Source organism: Cibotium barometz, chromosome 57 (genome assembly GCF_041138505.1).
Source record: "Cibotium barometz isolate CiBa-2024 chromosome 57, ASM4113850v1, whole genome shotgun sequence".
Lineage (NCBI taxonomy): Eukaryota > Viridiplantae > Streptophyta > Polypodiopsida > Cyatheales > Cibotiaceae > Cibotium > Cibotium barometz.
In genome coordinates, this window is record NC_141102.1 from 35,472,385 (window position 1) to 35,495,298 (window position 22,914).

Consider the following 22,914-nt stretch of genomic DNA (forward strand, 5'->3'; position numbering starts at 1 on the left):
ATGATCAGCATTGACACCAAATCTATAAAGTTGGGAATGTTCTCTTGAGTCTAAATAGACGTCTTAAATGCCTTGTATTGTGACCCAAGATCACGTGGACATACTTCCACCTTATTATCATCATCAACAGAAACACCAATAGATGCAAAAGGGATTCCACAATGTCCTTGATCTTCAAGGCATAATCATTCACAAACATGTTTTTTTTCTCCAGGGTATGAAGCTCATTCTTCAACTAAATCATTTGTGCCTTGGTGTTAGTTTCATACAATTTCACCAAGGTGTCCCATGCCTCTTTGGGTGACTTGGGATCATGTATATGCCCAATCATGGTGTCTTGTATGCTAATAGAAAGCCAATACATGACTTTCCTTGCTCCTTGATTCCAATCCTTGTATTCTTTTACATGTAGCAGAATCTCAGGTATCTCTGGTGCCTCCTCATGTTCACCTTTAATGTAATCCCAGTAGTCTTTTCCCATAAAGAAATTTGTTAATCTAAACCTCCAAGCATGGAACTTATTCTTGTCAAGCTTCTCTGTAACAATTTGGTTTATTCCATCATTTGACATCTTGTCTGCAACACAACATCACTAAAAATAGCACTCTTGTTTGACATGCACAAACTGTTGTATTCTCTATACCGGTACTATAATACGCCCAAATTGTCACAACCAATGACCTCAACTTGCATACATACACTCAATAACACTTGTAAGACCTTTTTGCAGTACACACACTGTCTACACAATCAAATGCCCTTCGTGTAGTTCAAAAAATAGAATTATGTAGAGAATCAAAACTTACTCACAGTGCACGTGAACGCCTGGAACTGAAAAACGGAGGTCAAGATGCACCTAAAATGCGTTTTCGCTCGTAAAATCAAGTCCAAAGGACAATATTGTTGCCTTCTTGCAGCTCCGCTCCCAAGAAGACAACTCCTCAATTGGAGTTTGTTTGCCAGTGCCCCCCGAAGAGTTCCCAACAAGGGTGTAGTAGCCAACACAAAGAGGAAAGAGTAGGTGAAGCCCCTATCCTTGTACCACTTCCTATGCTTCTCTTACTTGCCGCTCAGCTTCTTAGCATGAACTAGGCCCTGATACCATGAAAAGATGTAGGGAGGAAGAGAGCTTGAGCTCTTGTAAGCGCGCACACACACACACGCGCACACACACACATACACACACACATACACACACACACAAACACACCCTAGAGGAGAACATACAAGATGAGAGCCTGAAAATTGTTGTTGTTCTTCTTCTCAACAAAAGGATTCTACCAAAAGATAAGGAAAATACAACATAAGTACTAAAGTACTATGTACATGTGGTCCATAATGTGAACACGCTAAGTGAGTGAGCATGCCATAACTTAATGGTAGCTGGTGTAGTCCAGTTGTAGAATCACTGGCAAAGATCTATCATGTCAGCATCCTACTAAACGAATCTAAATTGCTCTTCAAGCGAGGTCTGGATCTAGGTTCGAACCGAGGTCCTCTCCTTGTGTGTTGGGTTGAGTTGGAAAGAACTTGGTGACTTTGAAAGCATTACTTGGAAGGTTACATACGACCTTATCGAGTTTTTGGTTCTAAGCTAACTTGCTCTTCTGAGACTTGTTTAAAGAGTTATTGTTTGAAGGGTGCCCACTGAGCTTCCTTTGTGTGACAGGGTGGGAGGAACTTATCAGGAAGGGCGATGCTGCAAACATTGGCGCTGCAGAGGGTGTCCTCCGCATCGTCTCCTCTTGTTTCTTCCAGCCCTTTGAGAGACTGTGTACTATGCTTGAATTTTCTTCATGTGGGCGCCATCAAACCTGCGCCACTGCTGCTGCAGCAGCCGCAACACCGCCATCATCATCACAAGCAGCGGCCTCTGCATAACCCACCTCGCCTCTCTCAGCGAGGCAAGGAATCCCGCGTGCAGGCAGACCTCCCACCCACACGAAAGGTAACGCCCTTTACATTTCTCTTTTAATTTTGGGCGATAACGATTTAATTTGATGGAGTCGCATTAGTAATGCATTAGAATGTTTAAAGAACAGCGAGATAAGGAAATAGATAATCAGCAAGAAAAATGTATGTGCAATGGCGTACAAAGAGGATGATGAACAGGATTGTCCCAATCTGATGGAAACGGCCATGAGAAAACACAGAAAAAGATGGATTTTCTCATTTTTGAGATGGATATTATTAAAGAGGTGATTAAAATCCCCTCTTAAAGATCAAAGACTGCATCTAAAAACATGAACTTTCTCAAGAGGCGGGGAATGGATGTGGGTATCCCCCTTTCCAAGAAAGGTTAACTGGCAGGAGTTGGGATCAGGATGTGGGTACGGTAGTCAAAGTTGGACTGGCTGATTGTAAGAAAACATGGTGCCAGGATAGGAGAGAGTGGAAGCAGAGATGGAGGGATCAAGCCATGGTGATGTTTTGCATAGACATGAGTGAGTGGAAGGAAGAGAGAGAGACAGAGAGAGATGTGATAGCACACACGAGAGAAATTGCACCACACGAGAATGATTGTATTATGATAATCCATGTATGATGCGTTTATAGGCACCAAGGCCTTTATCTTTTCTCACTTAATAAGAGGGTGTTCACACCACTAGACCCCTAGTAGACTCCGGGAATATCCAACACTGACGTCCACGACGGACTATGGAATAGACATACCTCATCCATTCCAGTTCAGAATCCCACGAACAGCAAAGCCTCGAGCAAGCTGCTAAGACGGGAATGGACAAGCTCTTAACCATCAAGGGGAAGCTGGGAAGATGAGCTTCACAAATGGGATTTTATCATGTCAACAGAACATTTCTATGGACCTGTGAACTAGGGTTCGAATCCCGCTAGCTTACATGTGTTGGAGGCCTATATAATTATGTATGTATCTGAAAAACAGGACCATTTCTGCTTCTTCTAGCAGATGGATACTTTACAGGATTTTTGCACATAGAGGGGGCTCTCAGTGAACCTTAGGAAACTTACATGGGTAGTAGGGTTGAGGTGGTGCACTCATATGTCTATCTTGGAGCTACCTTCACTAGTCCACGCTTCTCTATGAGACAGGCAGCAGAGTATAGACTCACTAGAGGATATGGAGCTCTAGCCTTATTGGAGAGGCAGTGTTTCAAGGTGCATTTTTAGGAGCCGAGGACAAAGGGTTGGCTTTTTGACACCCTAGTCACCCCAACATTTATGTATGTAGCTCCCTTCAAGGCACAAGATTTATCTGTGGCAGATTGGTAGCGCATAGAGCATCCTCAGATCATGATGCTATCACGGATGATATGCAGTAAGCCATTTGTTCCCCCACCAGATCATCCAGGCAGAGTTTGTTGCGGCGGTGTCAATGTTGATGGAGGCTCTGTTCTAGACGGACACTTGTATACAGAGGGTGAGGGAGATGTGTCCACTTTGACTCCCTCGACTTGCACTAGAGTTCTCGTAGTAGATAGTGGCTGAAGTTGAGCATTTATCTTGGTATGGCATAGTACTCAAATCTTGGAAGGGTGATCCGATACGATCTACTGGGGCTATACACACGTAACACATGGATCACACCAGTAGGCCCCCTTTTGAGCCCCGGATTCAGGAAATCTTGGCACGCCAACGAGCAACCTCAACCTTATAGCAGACTATCGACATCTCTAGCCTTCTTGTATCACCCATGATGGACATCTCTAGCCTTCTTGTATCACCCATGATGGATATCCTGGATGGGCCCTGGTTTAACATACAGGGTTGATTGATTGTTTTTATGTAGCTCTCCTATATCCCATCACTTATTGTACCCTATACCTTGTCACGTGCATCCCACACTTGGATGCCAGGTAGACATTTTTGTACAAAAGGTGCAGGACCTGGGATGGTGAACTGGTCCCATGTGAGCCCAGTCCGGGACGAGTCACAGCCAGGGATCCATCTCAGTTGTCCGAGGCACAGGAGTCTAAGGTCAGGTGTGCACTGTCTTGCACATGAAACAATGCCAGTCCGCGTTGTGAGTCTCCCTCTAGAATGATGTCAATGATTCTGTGTATCTGGTATGGTACCGGATGCGAGAGCACTGAGTAGTTAGTGTTTAGGACAAGGGGTCAGCCCATAGGGCTACCCTGGATCTTAGTGTGGGCATGGGAATGGTGTAGAACCACCCCCATGAGGGCCAGGAAGGCCGAGGCTGAACCCACCAGCCATGGAGGGGCTGTAGGACAGCCCTAGGGCAAAGATAAGGCAATTTCCAGGAGTTTACAGCCTTTATATGGCTGTAGGGCATGTATGGGGCAGCCCATACAGGCTGCCCAATCCTTGGATTGTGGGCAAAAGCTGTGTCCAGCCAATCAGAAGCAGGCGCATCATGTCCAGCCTTTTAAGGAAAAAAGGCAGCATTTTATGTGAATATTTTCAGCATTTATTGCTGAATTTTCACCAGTCGTGGGACATTTGTGCTGGCTGCCTGTTTATCTACTGGCCGACTGCTGTTGGGAAGTAGTATAAATAGTGGAGGCCACAATCCCATTCATTTATCTCATCATTCACCAAGTGCTCAAGCAATCCAAGGGGCCAAGACAACCAAGGGCTTGCTAACGCAAAGGGGTGAAGGATTCAGGTCAAGGGCAGGGTATTCCCAGCTAAGAAAAGGTCCACGATTGCTGTATTTTCTTTCAGATTTCTCATCATTCTAATAAAGCAAATACACCATCCGTGGTGGGGGCCCTACAGAGGGTAATTGGGACCTAATACTGTGTCCTCTCCACCTCTCTCTCTCTCTCTCTCTCTCTCTCTCTCTCTCTCTCTCTCTTTTCTGCACTTCTCCTTTCAGTTTGTGCGTTAATTTCTGTCGCGAAAAGAGTGTTGAATTCTGAGTATTGAAGTTACCGATTCTTCTCCGAAGCTACAGTGGTATCAGAGCCTACTTCAAGTACAAAGATTCAGCAAAGAAACCAGAATTTTTTCTCGCTCGTGTGTTGGTTTTTAGATGCCGGTGGACTACCCCTTTCGGAGTGACTCCTATCCCTCGAAGGACGGTTGGTTTTTAGCCTCCGGAAGCCTCCGGACGTCTCCCACACAGATAGTGGATGGTCAGATTGCGTTCCAGAAAGGAATTGCATTTTCCTGCTATGGCGAGCTTCGACGACGAGAGAGACCAAGAACCATGGGACCAGAGTGCACCAGGCAGTCTAGCTAGGGCACCATTCTTAGTGTCACAGACATGTTCCAGCAGATGATGCGAGCAATCGCAGAACAGACAGCCAAGTTGGATGAGCAGAAGGCGTAGATCTTGGCTCTGGAGGAGCGTACCCGCTCTCCAGCGTTGCGTTTTCCATCTCCTCCTCCCTCTCCTTCCATATCCCAGATACCAGATCCTGGACACAGGGACCCTCTCGCGAGGTCACAGCCGCCGCAGCCAAGCTCCTTGCTTGAGTTGCAGATGCGTGCATTGGAGATCTGACAGCGAGAAGATGACGCCATGCGACACGTGGAACACGAGCGTTGCCTCAGAGCCTTGGATGCCAGATTGACACCGGCGGCGCCCTCGAATCATTTTCCCGAGAAAATGAACTTTAGTAAGTATAATGGTAAACTCGATCCCACAACTCTTTATTCATGGTTACATCAATTTGAAGCTTACTTTGCCGCAGTTAGGAAAACAGATACTGACAGAGTGATCTTAGCCAGTTGCTACTTGGAAGGTGAGGCCATTCCTTGGTGGACTCAGTGGGCTCATGCCCACACCAGAGCAGGTATGGCAGCTTATGTGTGGGACGAGCTTGTCTGCGACCTTAAGGAGCGGTTTCTACCGCCCCACTACCTTGAGCAACTCGAAGACGAGTTCAAGGGAGCGCGTTAGAACGCGCATGGACAAACACAAAGCCAGACTCGTGTGGCTAAGGGTTATGCTCAGCGGCCAGGCATCGGCTATGAGGATACCTTTGCACCGACAGCGAGGATGACCACGATTCGGACCGTTCTTGCCCTTGCTTCTTCTCAGAGGTGGCCTGTGTATCAGATGGATGTCAAATATGCGTTGCTTAATGGTGACCTGCGGGAGGAGGTGTATGTTGAGCAGCCTCCAGGCTTTGTGGTTCCAGGATCAGAAGGGATGGTTTATAGGTTAAGGAAGGCCTTGTATGGTCTTAAACAGGCTCCCAAGGCTTGGAATCAGAGGATTGATTTCTTCCTTATCTGGACTGGATTTCAGAGATCGGTTGCAGATCCCAACCTGTATTTCTTTTCGGAACGCGGCATGGTTACGTTAATCATCCTCTATGTGGATGATCTCATTCTCACCGGCGGTCATGTGGAGCACATTGGAGTGACGAAGGCTGCCTTGTCAAAAGAGTTTGAGATGACCGACTTAGGCTTACTCCACTTCTTTATGGGATTGGAGATCTGGCAGACCCAGAGGGGTTTTTTTGTCTCTCAGCAACGGTATGTTCATGAGTTGCTTGAGGCCTTTGGGACATGTACTGCACCATGTCAAGCCCCTTAAGCCACACATGTACTACCATGTCAGGCTACACCAGCCATACGTGTACTGTCATGTCAGGCTCCATATGCCACATAGACACACCATGTCAAGCTACACCAGCCATACATGTATGTCATGTCAAGCTCCACATGCCACACATGAACAGTAGAAAAATGGAAGCTTTAAGGAACTTTGTGACAGTTAATCATCAAATAAGTCAGTCATCAATGTAGCAACATTATCTACAGCATCAGAATCAGCATCGACATTACCATCATCATCATTAGTAGAACCATCAACATCATCCTGAGCAATAGCATCATCACCAACATCAAGGAGTGCTTGGCATCTTGTCGGTAGCCAGCAAGGGCACCCAAGCAGTAGGCGGCCAGGTGCCAGCAGCATGGTAGAAGGTATGCGTAGCATCGCAGGCAAAGTGGAGCATGAAGGCTAATCAATTATCATCTGCATGAACCATCTTAATTCCAGGTTAATCATCAAATAAGTCAGTCATCAGTGTAGCAGCATTATCTACAACATCAGAATCAGGATCGGCATTACCATCTGTTGGGGTAAAGGCGTTATGCCCACCCTTATAGTGTGTACAAGCCCATAAGTCATAATACATAGTACACTTAGTACTTTTAATGTACTAAGTGCACTATGTGTACTAGTGCAATATACATGTGTGATAGGGGAGTCACACACTCATCCCCACAACTCTCTCTCTCTCTCTCTCTCCCTTGTTCTTCTCTGTGTGTGTCTCCCACAAGTGAAACCCTAACTGTTTCTCCCCCACAACTGGTATCAGAGCTGGCCAAGAATTCGGCACTTGGTAAGCAGGAGGCCAGCTTTGCACCTGCCCTGCCTTGCCCTTGCATCTGGGCGTGGCCTTGTGCTTGGAGACTCGCCTTGCGCCTCGAGACTCGCCTTGCGTCTCGCCTGCCCATAGTGGTAGCTCGTGTTCACACTACCAACCTACTGCTCTCCTGAAGCCCGAGTCACAAGCCTTTGCTATTGGTGTTCTGCAGCTAATGAAAGCCACCTCTGCACTGAAGTTCATCCATCTATGAGGTGACCTACGAGGATTCTAGCTTTCCCGTTAACAGGAAGTCTACAAACTTCAAAGATACGGTGGTCCACAAAGAGTTTCTCAAAACACTCGGTGATCAATTACATAGAGCCCGATTGGAGCTGTGCACCCCAATGGAGATGATGAGAGCAACTGCAAAAGCATCAGCACCAAATTCATCAACCCGCCTGCAAATCAGAGAAAAATCAGAAAATTACAAGGTATTTTGCTTCAATTTTTTAGTCACACACTCATGCCTCATGAGTTGACTTATCCCCACAACTCTCTCTCTCTCTCTCTCTCTCCCTTGTTCTTCTCTGTGTGTGTCTCCCACAAGTGAAACCCTAACTGTTTCTCCCCCACAACTGGTATCAGAGCTCTGGTTTTAGGGTTTTGTTCTCAAGGGTGCAGAGCTAGAAATTGACCGTAGAAGAGCTGCAAAACGAGCTAAGTGTGTGCGCTTACAGAAGCTGGTGGACATCATACGCCTGGAGAAGAAGCGACCAAATACAAGCAGGCAGCGCAGCAAGTAGCCTACGCTGCCCAACAGGCCAGCCCAAGTTGCGTGTAGCGCCAGCGCTAGGAGGCAGCAAGAATTACAGGCGTGTCAGCGCTGCCAGGTGCCTACAGCAGCGCTCGCAACAGGGGGCCCTTTCGCTCGCCTGAGAACTGGTGGCTGACGTAGTCGAGCCTTAGCCACAAGGCGTAAGGCGTAAACCAGGCGTCAACAGGCTGCGTGTAATCGTGGAGGCTTTAGTCGTCGGCTGGCGCTAGACGAAACTGAAGCGAAGGCGTCGAGCGTGGAGCAGCGAACTGACGTGGAGCGAAGGTGAGTCGGCGACAGCACGGCGAAGGCTTCTGCGCAAGGAAGTCACCGTACGCTGTTACGTAGCGTAAGGCACTGCAATCGGGCTATTGCATTTGCGAAGGGCAACTTGGTGGCAAAGCTTGACGACCAGCTCTTACCAGCGCCCTTGTGCTTGACCGTGAAGTGGCAACACGACCACCTCTCTGCACAGTTGCTGCAAACAGGAGCCCTCCATTGGCTCAGTCTTCTGCAGTTTGCCTGAGGAGTCCTTCACCTGCACAACTGCAGCAGCATCAACACGACCCTCCTCTTTCCTGCAAACAGAATTTTTTATTCAGAGGTACATGCTTCAATTTTTTTTTTGGGATTTGCAATTGAGCAAGTACAGTAATCAATTGAGCAGGTACAGGTGCCCAATTGCTCAATTTTTGAGCAAAATTGGCAAAATTGGGTGACATTGGTCACAATTAGGATCAATTTGCAGGAAATTGGTCACAATCAGGATCAATTTGCAGGAAATTGGATGTCGAAATTTGGGGCTTTTGATGTAATTGTGCAATTAAGCACTCATACATGCTGTATGATGTGAAAAATCGCACACTTGGGCAAAATTGCAGCAAATTGCAATGCAAATCAAGGGGCTTTTGTGCCGATTTGGTTGATTTGCATGCAGGCGATCGCATTTGATGCTGTGGATAATGTGCTGATGCCTTACAAGCACTCAATGTGCCTGTAAATCAAGGGGCTTTCATGTATTGGATGTATACGTGGCCAGGGGGAAGCATCGTGAACACTCTGGATGCCTTCATGTGCGTCAATGTACCATGTATGATCAGAAATTGATCTTAAATCAAGAGGCTTTTCAAGTTCGTATGCTTGTTGAGCTTGGCAAAGCAGCAGGCAAGACATTTATGCCTTGAATCCTCAAAAATCAGCTTGCAGTCAAGGGGCTTTTTCCCAATTTCTGTTCGGGACTGTTGTATGCAGTGTACAGGACTGTAAAAGTCTGATTTTCACTCATTTGGACAGCCAGGAGAGCATTTATTGCTATTGTACCTGCTGGTACAGATTTGGCACAGCTTTGTGCAAGTTTTGGCATGGCTGTACACTGTTTTGAGTGACCAAAAGGCTCAATTTCAGCTGCTGTACTTGCCGGTACAGGTTTGGTACATCATTGGTGAGCACTTAGTACTGCTGTACAGTACTTTGGACGGGCAACAGAGCACATTTAAGGTGCTGTCCAAAATCTGCAGCAACCAGATTTTGGTGATTTCATCACATAAAGTGGGAGAAAAGTTGCATTCTTGCTTCCGCAGTGGGAGATAAAGCTTGGGAGAAAAACTGTGAGCACTTTGTGTGCTTTTGGTGCAGTGTTTGCACATTTTGCAGGGAGTCAGGCATTGACAGGTTGCATTTTGCTATGGCAACCACAGGTGAGAGCTCTTCATTGCTTCACATCAAGAAGCTTGAAGGCTCGCATAATTATGATATTTGGCAAACCCAGTGCTACAATGTGTTGCTTCAGAAAAAGCAGCACAAGCCTATCAAAGAAAGGGGTGTAATGCCCGCTTCTCTTACTGCTGAAGAGTGGGAAGATATGGATGAGCTGGCAAGATCTACTATCATGTTGTCTGTGTCAGACTCATTACTTTTCAGCATTCGTGAAGAGAAGACAGCTTGGGGAATGTGGCAGAGATTGCAGGACTTGTATGCCCAGCAAAGTGCCTCAAGCAAAGTGTATTGGTTGAAGAAACTCATAGGTCTTCAGATGAAGGAAGGGGCATCTATGACAGCCCATCTCAATGAGTTTAATGGTATTGTCAGCCAAGTTATAAATCAAAAGTTGGCAATGAAGCCACTTTTTTGTTATGCACTTTGCCAGAGAGTTGGGACACATTCAGGACAGCCACTAGCAATTCGAATGCTATGCTGTCATATGCAGATGTTGAGGGTGCTCTTCTTCAAGAAGAGATGAACAGGAAAAACAACTCTGTTGGAAAGTCCAATGCAATGAATGCACGTGGGAGATCCCAGCAAAGGGAAAAAAGCCAAGAAAGGGGAAGGAGCAAGTCTCGCTCCAAAAAGGATTTGGAATGCCATTATTGTGGCAATAAGGGACACATTAAAAAGCAATGCTACAAATGGAAAAATGATCAAAAAGAAAAGGGAAAAGGCAAAGACAAAGAGAAAGATGAAGCCAAAGATGTAAAGCCAAAGGGCAAAAGTGGAGTCAAGATTGAAGAAATCAATGTGTCACATGCAGGTGGCAGTGAGGATGAGATCCTATTTACTTCTTCACTTGATGCCCATTCACTTCTTACAGGTGGTCATGGTATGCACTCATGGATCATTGATTCAGGTGCCTCCTTTCATGTCACAGGTTGCAGAGACTTGTTTGTCAGGTATACTGCTGGCAATGAAGGAGTGGTTTATTTGGGTGATAACCATGCATGCAAGATTCTTGGCAGAGGTGATGTGAGGCTTGTATTTTCAGATGGCTCACAGCTTATGCTCCATGATGTCAGGCATGTGCCTGAGATCAAGAAGAATCTGCTTTCTACTGGACAGCTTGATGATGCTGATTATGTTACCACATTTGGTAGTGGAAAGTGGAAAATTAGTAAGGGCTCACTGGTTGTTGCCAGAGGCTCTAAGGTGGACACTCTTTACTTTATGCATGCAGGTGTTTGTCACCATGCTAATGTAAATGCAACTGAGCTGCCGGAAATCTCTGTGGCATAGCCGGTTGGGACACATGAGTGTCAAGGAAATGGAGCAATTGTCTCGTTTGGGTTACTTGCCTTCTCTAAAGTTTTCAAGTTTTCAGTTTTGTGAGCATTGTATATATGGTAGGCAACTACAGTGTCCCCACAAGAAAGCTCTTGGACAGAAAGATGCTCAGTTAGAGCTTGTGCATACAGATGTATGTGAGATGCCTCAGCTTTCTTTGGGAGGGGCAAAATACTTTGTGTCTTTTATTGATAATGCCACACGCAAGGTGTGGGTTTATCCTCTTCGTTTGAAGAGTGATACATTCTCAGTGTTTCAGAAGTTTGTTGCTCATGTTGAGAATCAAACTGGCAAAACACTGAAGGCTTTGCGTTCCGACAATGGTGGAGAGTACATGTCCAAACAGTTTCGGGACTTTTGTGATGCTAAAGGCATCAAGAGGGAGCTCTCTACTCCTTATGATCTTCCACAAAACGGGACAGCAGAGAGGATGAACAAGACCATACAGGAGAAGGTCCGTTCTATGTTGTCACATGCTGCATTACCTCATGGTTTTTGGGCTGAAGCTGTTATGACAGCCGTTCACCTTATAAACAGGTCACCTAACACGAGGCTTGGTGGGAAAGTGCCAGAAGAAGTATGGACAGGGAAGCCTCCATCATACAAGCACTTGAGAGTGTTTGGTTGCGTTGCGTACGTGCACATACGCAGGGAAATGCGCACCAAACTTGATCCAAAGTCTCACAAATGCATATTCCTAGGATATGGTGACAGAGGTGAAATGGGGTATAGACTTTGGGATCCCATGAATAGAAAGATCATACGCAGCAATGATGTCATTTTTGATGAAACATGCATGTATAAGGAGCCTGCAAGGCAACAGGAGCCTGGCAGAGTCATCTTTGATGATGATGGACATCATGGACAACAACAAAGGGCTGTAAATCAGCCATTACAGCAGGAAAACCAGCCCTTAAATGGTGCTGAAAATGGTCCAAATGGACAGCCAGATATGGCAGAAGATATCCCTATGGATATACCACAGTTAGAGGAGATATCGGGCATGATTTTTCAGCCTTATGGCATGGAACAGGAGCCACCAATGGGTGATATGCAGGCTGGACAGCAACCTGCAAATGATGGTCATTGGGTACGGAGGTCCACTAGACCCTCCAGAGCCCCTGACAGGTTTGTTCCAGGGGTTGACTACTTGATGCTCACTGACTGTGGGGAGCCCTCATGTTATAAAGAGGCTTTACAGAGGGCAGACAAGGCTCTATGGGAGCGTGCCATGAAGTCAGAGATGGATTCTCTGCATAAAAATGGAACATGGAAGTTGGTGCCTTTGCCTGCAGGCAAGAAGGTTTTGCCATGCAAGTGGGTTTACAGGCTCAAAGTTGCACCTGATGCAAAGCCAAGATACAAAGCCAGGTTAGTGGCTAAGGGCTTCAAGCAGGAATATGGTGTGGACTTTGAGGAGATCTTCTCTCCAGTGGTCAAAATGACCACACTTAGAGCTGTGTTAGCTTTGGTTGCACATGATGATCTGGACTTGATTCAGATGGATGTGAAGACTGCTTTTCTTCACGGTGATGTCCATGAGGAGATATATATGGAGCAGCCAGAGGGTTATGCAGTGAGTGGAAAGGAGAAGCTTGTATGCAAGCTGAAAAAGAGTCTTTATGGGCTCAAACAGGCACCAAGAGAATGGTATCATAAATTTGATACATTCATGAAATCTCAGTAATTCAGGAGAAGTGACATAGATCACTGCTTGTACACCAAGAAAGCTTTGGATGGCAGTCTATTGATTCTCATTTTGTATGTTGATGATATGTTGATTGCCGGGAAATCTCGTAAAGAGATGGATGCCTTGAAGCAGAGGCTGCATCAAACCTTTGATATGAAGGATTTGGGTGATGCAAATCACATCTTGGGTATGCGGATACTTCGGGACAGAAATCAGCATGTGTTGTATTTGTCTCAGAAGGAATACATTGGCAAAGTCGTGCAGAGGTTCAATATGGACGGGGGGAAGAAGACTAGTACTCCTTTGCCTTCATATGTGAAACTCAGTGCTATGGGCAGCCCACAGTCGGATAGTGACAGGGCTGATATGGCCAAGATTCCGTATGCTTCAGCTTGTGGCAGTCTCATGTATGCCATGGTTGCTACTAGGCCGGACATTGCATTTGCAGTGGGAGTGGTTTCTAGATACATGGCCAACCCTGGCAAGAAGCATTGGGAAGCAGTGAAAGGTGTCATGAGATACCTGAAGGGCACACAGGATATGTGCATTTGTTTTGGCAAACAGGATGCATTAGTGCATGGTTACACGGATTCGGATTATGCCGGTCATCCAGATAACCGGAAGTCTACTACCGGTTATGTGTTTACATTCACAGGAGGTGCTGTGTCATGGATATCCAGGATGCAGAAGTGCACAGCCTTATCTACTACAGAGGCCGAGTATATTGCAGCCACAGAGGCTTGCAAGGAGGCATTATGGCTATCTCGGTTAGTGGTTGATTTGGGTTATACAGGGGATATTCCATTGTTGCATTGTGATAGTCAGAGTGCCATTCAGTTGGCAAAGAACCCTGTTTTTCATGCAAAGACGAAGCATGTGGATGTGAAGTATCACTTCATCAGAGAGGTGATAGAGAACAAGCAAATTCAGCTTGTTAAGATTCACACGGATGACAACCCGGCTGATCTGTTGACAAAGAGTTTGCCTCCGGAGCGGTTTGCTCATTGCAGACACTTGATGGGCATTGGATGAGGCCAGTTTCAGCCTTGATATGGCCTTGTATATTATCATGTACATGCTGATTTTTCTTTTCCTTCATTTAAGGGCACTTTGCTTAAGTGGGAGGTTGTTGGGGTAAAGGCGTTATGCCCACCCTTATAGTGTGTACAAGCCCATAAGTTATAGTACATAGTACACTTAGTACTTTTAATGTACTAAGTGCACTATGTGTACTAGTGCAATATACATGTGTGATAGGGGAGTCACACACTCATGCCTCATGAGTTGACTTATCCCCACAACTCTCTCTCTCTCTCTCTCCCTTGTTCTTCTCTGTGTGTGTCTCCCACAAGTGAAACCCTAACTGTTTCTGTTGGGGTAAAGGCGTTATGCCCTCCCTTATAGTGTGTACAAGCCCATAAGTTATAGTACATAGTACACTTAGTACTTTTAATGTACTAAGTGCACTATGTGTACTAGTGCAATATACATGTGTGATAGGGGAGTCACACACTCATGCATTATGAGTTGACTTATCCCCACAACTCTCTCTCTCTCTCTCTCCCTTGTTTCTCTGTGTATGTCTCCCACATGACCTAACCCTAATTCTCCCATCAACTGGTATCAGAGCCATCAACTGGAGCACAAAGTCGAGCCAGCAATCGTGAAGGCAAGCTTGTAGCGAAGACCAGGCGCAGAGGCTGTGGTGGCAAAATTTGGAGCGAGTAAGAAGCTCCTGTGAGCGTTCGTAGAAGGCTGCGTACAAGAAAGCTTGTTGCGCTTTATGGCCACCAGCGGCTGCTGCTGTAGGCGGGTGGCGCTCATAAGCGAGCGAACATAGCCAAGGCAGCATAAGCGGGCAATTCTAGGCCAGCTTGGCGCTAGGCGAAACAGTCTCATCCGCAAGGTGAGCGAAGCGCACAGCACACAGGCGAAGGCGAGCTCATAGCGAATACGTCAACATACGCTAATCGTGTAGCGTGGCTGAGACAGCGAGGAGGCTAGCGCTGGGCGTTCATACGCTAAGCGAAAGCAGCGTACCAGGCGGAAACACAGGCGACGTGAAGTTTACACCTCGTGACTTTACGCCTGCAACAGCCAGGCGGAACAGGCCTTCAGCGCTGGAGGTCCACACGCAAGGGGAAATTCAAAAACTGCTGCTGGCGCTTCGTGGAAGGTGCAAGTTCTACATCTTGTGCACCTTGTGCCTGTGGCTGCCCTCTTGAGGTCTTCCGTGCTGCTGTCCACAGAGCTCTGCAGCGTTTGGATCAGCCTGAGCGTGTAGCAACATCAGCAAGAAGCCTCCCTCCCTTTTCTGCAACAGCATCAAATTTTCTGCAGTAGCATCACCACCCCCCTTTCCTGCAACAAAAAATCAGAAAATTACAAGGTATTTTCCTCAATTTTTTTTGGGACTTGCAATTGAGCAGGTGCAATCATTAATTGAGCAGATACAGGCGCCGAATTGCTCAATTTTTGAGCAAAATTGGCAAAATTGGGTGACATTGGTCACAATCAGGATCAATTTGCAGGAAATTGGTCACAATCAGGATCAATTTGCAGGAAATTGGATGTCGAAATTTGGGGCTTTTGATGTAATTGTGCAATTAAGCACTCATACATGCTGTATGATGTGAGAAATCGCACATTTGGGCAAAATTGCAGCAAATTGCAGTGCAAATCAAGGGGCTTTTGTGCCGATTTGGTTGATTTGCATGCAGGCAATCGCATTTGATGCTGTGGATAATGTGTTGATGCCTTAAGCAGAACCTGGTTGGCCACAACCACTCGGCCAGCGAGAGATAAACGAGCGGTACTCCAATACAGAAGCTTCTTCCGAATGCTCAGAAGAAGGGGGGCTATCTGCTGCTCCGGAGATATGTCAATGCCCACATAGCATCCCAAATAGCGCACTGTAGTGCCGGGGGGCAGCCACTGAAACCCATCAACTGGCCTCCAAGTCGGGGGGGGCACAGAACTGACCCACAACCCACACGACTTGTGCCAGTTGATCAAAGCGCCCGAAGCTCTGCAAAACCTGTCCATGGTTGAGGCGAAGCGGCGGAGGCTCTCCTCCCCTCCCTGAAGATAGACAGCAGTGTCATCCGCAAACTCTGAGTCTAGGAGCTCCTCCGAGGTGCGGATGGGGAGCTGGAGGCCCCGCAAACCTGTATCCTGTGCCGTCGAGAAAGTGCTCATGGCCTCCGCCACAAAAAGAAAAAGAAAGGGCGCCAAGGGGCACCCCTGCCGCACCGAGCGCGAGAGCTGGAACCTCTCTCCGCGCACGCCGTGTATCAGCACCTGGCTATGAGCCGATGTGTAGAGTGCAGAGACCCCACGGATCCACTGAGGGGGGAATCCCATCCTCTCCATAGTGCCTTCCAAGAAGGCCCAGTCCACCCGATCATATGCCTTCTTGAAGTCGAGAAGGAGCACTGCCAGATCCTCCTGCCGAAATCTAGCCAAAGCCGTAGCCTCCCAGAAAGAGAAGTTTTATCCAGGATGCTCCTATCCTGGATGAAGCCTGTCTGCGTGGAGTGGATGATGTCCGGAAGGTGAGGCTGAAGCCGCCTGCTGATCGTCTTAGCTAGGACCTTGTAGGCCGTGCCTAGCAAGGTGATCGGTCTCCACTGTCTAATCTCCAGTCAGTCTCCTCCCTCTTTGGGGATCAAGTGAATCAACCCCTCTGCCATGCTGTCCGGCATGTCTCCCGACTCCATGATCTCCTGGAATGCCAATCTGAAACCCCTATGCAAGAGACCCCAGTACCTCTGGAAGAAAGCCACTGAGAGACCGTCCTCTCCTGGGCATTTGCCCCGAGGAAGTGCCTGAAGAGCCAGTTCCGTATCCGAGAAGGGGGAGAGAAGGGAGTGCTGCAAATGGGCCGGCACAACCAGTCTCGTGAAGGTCCAGACTGCCTCCCGAGCCTCTCTCACCCTGTCATCTGCTGGCTCAGCAGAAAGCAGATCCCTGTAAAAATCTGTGGCGATCGCCCGAACCCTGGGGGGATCCACCACTACCTGGCCATCAGCCCGCCGAAGACGCCTGAGACCCTCTCGTCTGAAGCGAGGCCCTGTCGCCTCAAAGAAATCTCGAGTCACTGTCTCCAGCCTGTGTCCAAAAAGAAGCCCGAGCATGGACTCGAAACTCCACCCTCCTCTCCTCAATGGATCTGATCTCTGTGCGAGCTGACTCCATCTGCTCTGAAATCCAAGGGCTCGTAGGATCCCTCTCCTGAAGTCTCTGAAGGGAAGCTAGACTCCTCCGCAGGCTCCTCTCCTGCTCTCTGAAAGCCTCCAGACGGTCCAGGGCAGCTTGTCTGAGCATCCTACTGATCTCCTGTAAACCCCTGTCAAGATCGCTGGCTGCCGATCCTCTCCTGAACTGAAGCTCTTGCCAGACCTGCTCAACTCTGGTCGCAATCTCGGGCTCCTCTATGAGACAATCTGGAATCCGGACGCTCTGGCCTCGCTCTCCTCTCGTAGGGTCCTCGATCTGGAGAAGCACTGGAAAGTGGTCTGAAAATGAGGAGCCTGCAAGTATACCCACAGTGCCACCTTTATCGCAAGCCCACTCATCAATGTAAAACGTGTCGATGCGGGAAAGGTTAACTCCTGTGGCCCGTCTATCCGAGCGCGAGAAAGATAAACTCCCCTGCAACCTGCCAAACTCCGAGAGAGTCCACGGATCCTGGCCTCTCACCTGCAGCACTAGTTCCTCCCAGGCAGCGAGCTCCGGCCCATGAATGGTCTCCTGGCTGCCCCCCATCCTGTCCTCTGCATCCTCCAGCATGTTGCAATCCCCCCCTAGGCACCAATGGTCTGCCATGGGGAGGGACTGCCTAATGGTGCTCCAGAACTCAGCTCTCCCGGTCGCCCCATTAGGGGCGTAGAAGTTGAGGAAGCCAATGCAGTCTTCCCCAACCCGAAGGAAGATCCACTGCGCTCGACCTTGGACCAGAGTGCCAGAATCCACAACCTCGGATAGAAGCTGCTCGCTGACTGAGATGCATACTCCACCCTGGTTCCCCTGGGAGCCATATGCCGGTGACCAAAAAGTGTGACTCCTGCCTGGCAAGATCTTCCCATAGGTGCGGGTACGCCCGGCAGAAAGGTGGTGCTCCTGGATGAAAAGGATATCTATGGGTCCTCCCATGAGAGCCCTCTGGATCTCGTGGCGAAGTCTGCCCCGACCAATGTAGCAGCGAGGTCCACCAAGACCCTGGATGTTCCATGAGAGGATCCTCATGGATGAGCTATGGCAAGTGAAGCAGCCGCCACTGGCTCACCCCTCTCAGCCGGCCCGGATGAGCTGCCCTCCACTCTGTGAGTCTTGGGCGCCAGCTTGGAGGGAGAATAGTCATTGTCTGTCCGGGTGCGGAGTCTCTCCAAAAAGAGGGTGACCTGTCTCTGTGTCCAGCCCCACTCCACCTTCGCCCTGTCCAGGGCATAGGCGTGAGACCAATCCTCTGCATATATGTATTTTAAGGTAGGCTGCATCCTCGGGGCGGCGTGGAGGAGAATCAGTAGCACCGCCTCAACTGAGGTGTGGACCGGATCCGCCCGCCAATCTCCTATACCAAACAAACTCATGCGGGCTGAGTGTAATCGGGTCTGCAATAGGTCCGTGAGCCCCAAGTCACTGAAGTGGTGAGAAAACTCCAGTATCTGATCACGCAAAACTTCCTCTACAGAGTTGCAATCCCATGCTGTGTCTGGGGCAACACTGAGAGGAAAGGAGAAGGCCACCATGCTGCTCACCACTGAAGGAGAACGAGAGGGATGGCACACCACGCAAACTCGCAAGGGCGCGACCAGTGTCTCGAATGGGCCAGCATCCAGCTGGAGACACCTGAAAAAACCGTAATCCACTGGGAGCCCCATCACTCGCGGGGGCCCCCCAGGGGAGGCTGGAGAGAACTCTGTGGCGGGCGAAGCTAGGATCGCCATCTCCACCGGCCCGGAGTGGCAGTGGAACAGCCGCTGAACTGAACTCTGGCCTACCCAGCTGCGCTGCCCCGGGGCAGTGGGTGGTCTGGAGGAGTATCCTGGAGAGGCCGAGGGAGGGATGGTGGCTCGCGGAGAGGAGGGGGGAGAGCGAGGAGAGGATGGAGAGGCATCTGCCAAAGGAGAGGTGTCAGGGGGGGCCGCCGGGGGAGGCGGGAGGGGGGGGGCTGGGGGGGGAGAGGGGGGGGTGGAAGGAGTGCTCTCCGAGTGAGGGGAAGAGGGGCTGGGGGTCGCAGAGTGCGGCCCGGGATCCTCAGGAATCTGCTCCATGGAGGGGGCGGGGCCCCCCGCGGGGGAGGCGGGAGCGGGGTCTCCACGTGGGGGGCTCCACCGGCGGCCTCAACGGGCACTGAGACTGAATCCTCGTCCATCGGGGTGGGACCTGCTGGCCGCCTATCCCTGACTGGAGCATAAGTGCGGGTAGGTGCCTGGACGCCAGCCGGAGTCGCCTGTCCGCCAGCCTGTGCTGCCTGCTGGCGTCTGCGACGGTCCCTGTGGGCTGGGCGTAGGAGGATGGCCACCCCTCGGGCCTCCTGAAGGGGGTCCAGAGGCGGCAGAGGGTGAAGGATGAACCCCCTTGCGGGGACAGGTGCGTGCGAGGTGGCCCATCTCCCGACAGATGTAGCACTGGCCGGGGAGGCCCGAATACTCCACGCGCTGTATCAGATGTCCTCCAGAAAGACAAGGGAGGAGGATCGTCTTCGGGAGGGACTCCGGTGACGGAACCACAACACGAATGGCCGGGAGTCCTGTTGCCCGAGCTATCACTGAAGCCACTGTCTGAGGCGTCTCCACCACCTGCCCGAACGCCTTGCCAATGGATGACAAGAGGGGCAAGTACTCCCTGCGGAGTCCAGGAAAGCAGATAGTGATGGGGAAACCTGTCGCGCTTGCTAGCGGGTCAGAAGCGGGGTCGAAACCGTGAGTCCATCGCGCCAGGAACGCCCGGGATGAGCGGAGGGCAATGGGGCTCCGAGCCAGCACGTCTGAGCTGCCTGGGGGGACTCGAAATCCACCTGGTAGTAGCCACGTCCCAAAAAATCGACGCTGACGATCTTGGCAGGCACGCCAACGAGGCTGCCTTGCAGAAGGTCGCGAAGAGCTCTCCGCATCGGACGGCTACCCACTATCTTGCAGACCAAGGAGGAGGCCTCAAGAGCGGATACTGTGGAAACAAACAACTGATGATCTGCATCTGTGAACTCCAGACGGAGACCGGAATTGGCAAGGGTAGTCGGAGCGGCTTCCATGGAGTCCTCCAGAGGGAAAAGTCCAGAGACCGGGGTCACCAACGGGAGGGACACAGCCCTACGAGGAAACGGAGAGGCGGAAGGAGAGAGGATAGCGGGGGCGGAGCCGGGGGGGGGGGGCGCTGAGGGGGGGGAGCTAGCGGTGGGAGGGGGGGCAAGACGGAGGGGGAGGTGAGGGAGAAGGCGGAGGGAAGAGCCGCGAAGCGGAGGAGAAGGCGGGGGAGGAAGCGAGGAAGGAGGCGAGGGGGGGAGAGATGGCGAGGGAGGAAGTGAGGAAGGAGGCGAGGGGGGGAGAGATGGCGGGGGAGGAAGCGAGGAAGGAGGCGGGGGGGGAGAGATGGCGGGGGAGGAGACGAGGGAGAGAGGCGGAGGAGATGGCGGGGGGGGGGGGGGGGGGGGAGAGGGGGGCGCGTGACGGCGAGAAGCAGCAGGGGGAAGGTAGACGGGAGGGGGGATGAGGCGGAGCTCGCAGGAGCAGATCGGCAGTCTAACTCAGGAATTTTCTTGCACACAAATCCTTTGTCTACATAGATACTTGGTTTAAACTTTTTAGGCATGCACAAAGTTTATTTTCCAAATTCTTGGCTCTAATGTTCTTAACTATGGATAAGCACTTGATTTCCTTATGTTCCTGAGTAGTGGATCTAGTGCTCAAGTACCTTAATACTAAGTAGTGTGCTTGATATATTGATCCTAAGCATGCTTAAACACTTGATTTTAGGACATGGACGAGGAGCTTGACGAAGATGAGCTGGATGCCCTCTTTGAAGAGCATGGGGAGGTTGTGATTGCAGATTGTAATCCACGGCCAGCCTCCGCTGAGGTCGATGATGATTCTCAAAGCTTAGCTCGTAAGGATACACATCTGTTTCTGTTTGGTGATATACTCATGGGAAGAACTAGTAGCCTTTCTTAAACCCGTCTATATAGCTCTTTTATTCAATGAATTTCTCTCTTTGTGCAGTTGCAGTTGCTCTTGCAGAGGCAGCAAATGATACAAAGGCAGTGGATATAATAGTTCTACATGTGAAACCTCTAGTCTACTGGACACGATTTTTTGTCATTGCAACCGCCTTCTCCCGCCCACAACTGGCTGCTATAGCGTACGTATAATCTTTCAATGCAGCACACAGCTAGAGAAGCATACCAAGTTTGTGAACAGCATAAAAATTACTATGTTGAGGCAACCAATCAGATACATTTGTTTTCTTGAAATGCACAGGAAGAAGATGCGAGATGTGGGAGATGAACGGTTCAAGATACTTCCTAGAGGCGATGCAAAACCCAATTCATGGACACTGCTTGATTATGGTATCTTTATTTGCTACTTGGCACCTGCGTGTGTGTGTGTGTGTGTGTGGGTGCATGCATGCACGCGCACACATCTGCAGTGATCAATTCTACTCTGGATTGTCCTTGCAATCTGCATGCTGTGTAATGTTCGCTTTATATGGCAGGAGATGTAGTGGTGCATGTTTTCCTTCCCAAGGAAAGAGCATTCTACAACCTTGAGGAGTTTTATGGGAATGCAACATCGGTGGAGCTTCCTTTTAAATCGGCTGCAGCTCCATCATTGGGATAGTGTTGTGCATTGACCAGTCCTTCCAAGAATGTATGACAAGCATATCACAGACGATGCTGCTGCCAAGTGGAGGCTTATGTGAGTCATTGCAGTTCGCTTCTTTCGCTACAGCTGCCAAGAGCGTTCAAAGACACCTGCAAATATGCTATCAAATTTATGGTACACAAAAGCTAGCTGGGGTAGGTGGAAGCCCAACTTTCAAGGTTTCTCTCTTTGGTGTATTAAACAAAAGGGTGGCTTCTTCGGTAATCTCGTCAGAGCTTTTGTGGCAATTCCAAAGCTGAGATCGTAAGCTTGTATTTTGTTTTGTCCTATAAGATTAATCGTCATTGCTTTTCAGTTAAGCCCAATTACGCCGACAAATTATAGTAAATTTCGGAAAGAAGAAAAAGCTCACTCATGCCTTCTGCTTTTCAGCACTTTAGAAGTTTTCATTAATCATTGCCTCAGATTAAGTGGCTAGTTGATACAAGGTTTAAGTGCAACAATCAGCTCTTGTTCAGTTTTCTTTGTGGTTTACATTGCATTGGCATACTCGTCAAAAGAAAATGACACCATCATATTCTGGGTAGTTGGGCTAAGCAATGTTGTGGTAAGCAAACATCTCATATGCTTTATTATGGTGGTCGGACAAGCAAATGTGGGGGTCATAATTTCAAAGAATCACACAAGGCTTTTCCCTCACCAAGGAGTGTGTTGCCAATGTTCCACTCTCCTTTATGCTGTTTCAGAGGACCTTGGTTGAGATGAAGAGAGTGGATGGTTTTTGTGGGTAGTGGACAGAGGAATCTCATACAAGGAGGATCATAGCTTTTTGTTCTTTTGACAGTTATGCTGCTACACCTTTGTGGCTACTGTTCCACATCGTACCGTCATGCCTAGCCAGTCTTGAGTTGGTGAAGGTGCGACTTCTTTTAACGATTGTATGGTGACTTTCAGGTTTCCATTAGTTTACCGTTTCAAGCTGTCGTTCTAGCCTTGCCGTTGTCTGTTTGATGGTGCCACCTTGTGTGCAATGCAACCAGTGCTGTCCTGCTGTGCAATGCAACCAGCATCTTAGCTAGCCGTTTTGCCACCAAAGCTCTTAGTGGGCTTTGTACATCGTCCAAGCTAGATGACTCCAACAGCACAAGCCAAGATTGCCAGTAGAAGTTTGTCAAGCCAGTCCACATTGCCATCACCACAACTCTATATCTCAGATTCAAAGTTCTCGCTCTTGCTGGCTGCATTACAAGGAATCCTAATACT

At 49.1% G+C, this 22,914-nt stretch overlaps 1 protein-coding gene across 1 annotated transcript; it reads left to right on the forward strand.

The window, feature by feature from the left end:
• The first annotated feature begins 1,589 nt into the window (after window positions 1-1,589).
• Window positions 1,590-22,082, forward strand: LOC147606700 (Lojap-related protein). Its single transcript, XM_086791931.1, has 5 exons — window positions 1,590-1,948; window positions 20,806-20,935; window positions 21,049-21,187; window positions 21,307-21,395; window positions 21,542-22,082. The coding sequence occupies exons 1-5, from the start codon at window positions 1,697-1,699 to the stop codon at window positions 21,664-21,666; spliced, it is 735 nt and encodes a 244-aa protein (XP_086648057.1). The 5' UTR covers window positions 1,590-1,696; the 3' UTR covers window positions 21,667-22,082.
• Window positions 22,083-22,914: the final 832 nt, after the last annotated feature.

Coding starts and splice junctions, on each gene's coding strand:
- LOC147606700 (XM_086791931.1), top strand. CDS start 1,697: ATGCTGCAAACATTGGCGCTGCAGAGGGTGTCCTCCGCATCGTCTCCT. Junction 1,949..20,805: donor ACCTCCCACCCACACGAAAG/GTAACGCCCTTT, acceptor ACTTGATTTTAG/GACATGGACGAGGAGCTTGA. Junction 21,396..21,541: donor ATGGACACTGCTTGATTATG/GTATCTTTATTT, acceptor TTTATATGGCAG/GAGATGTAGTGGTGCATGTT.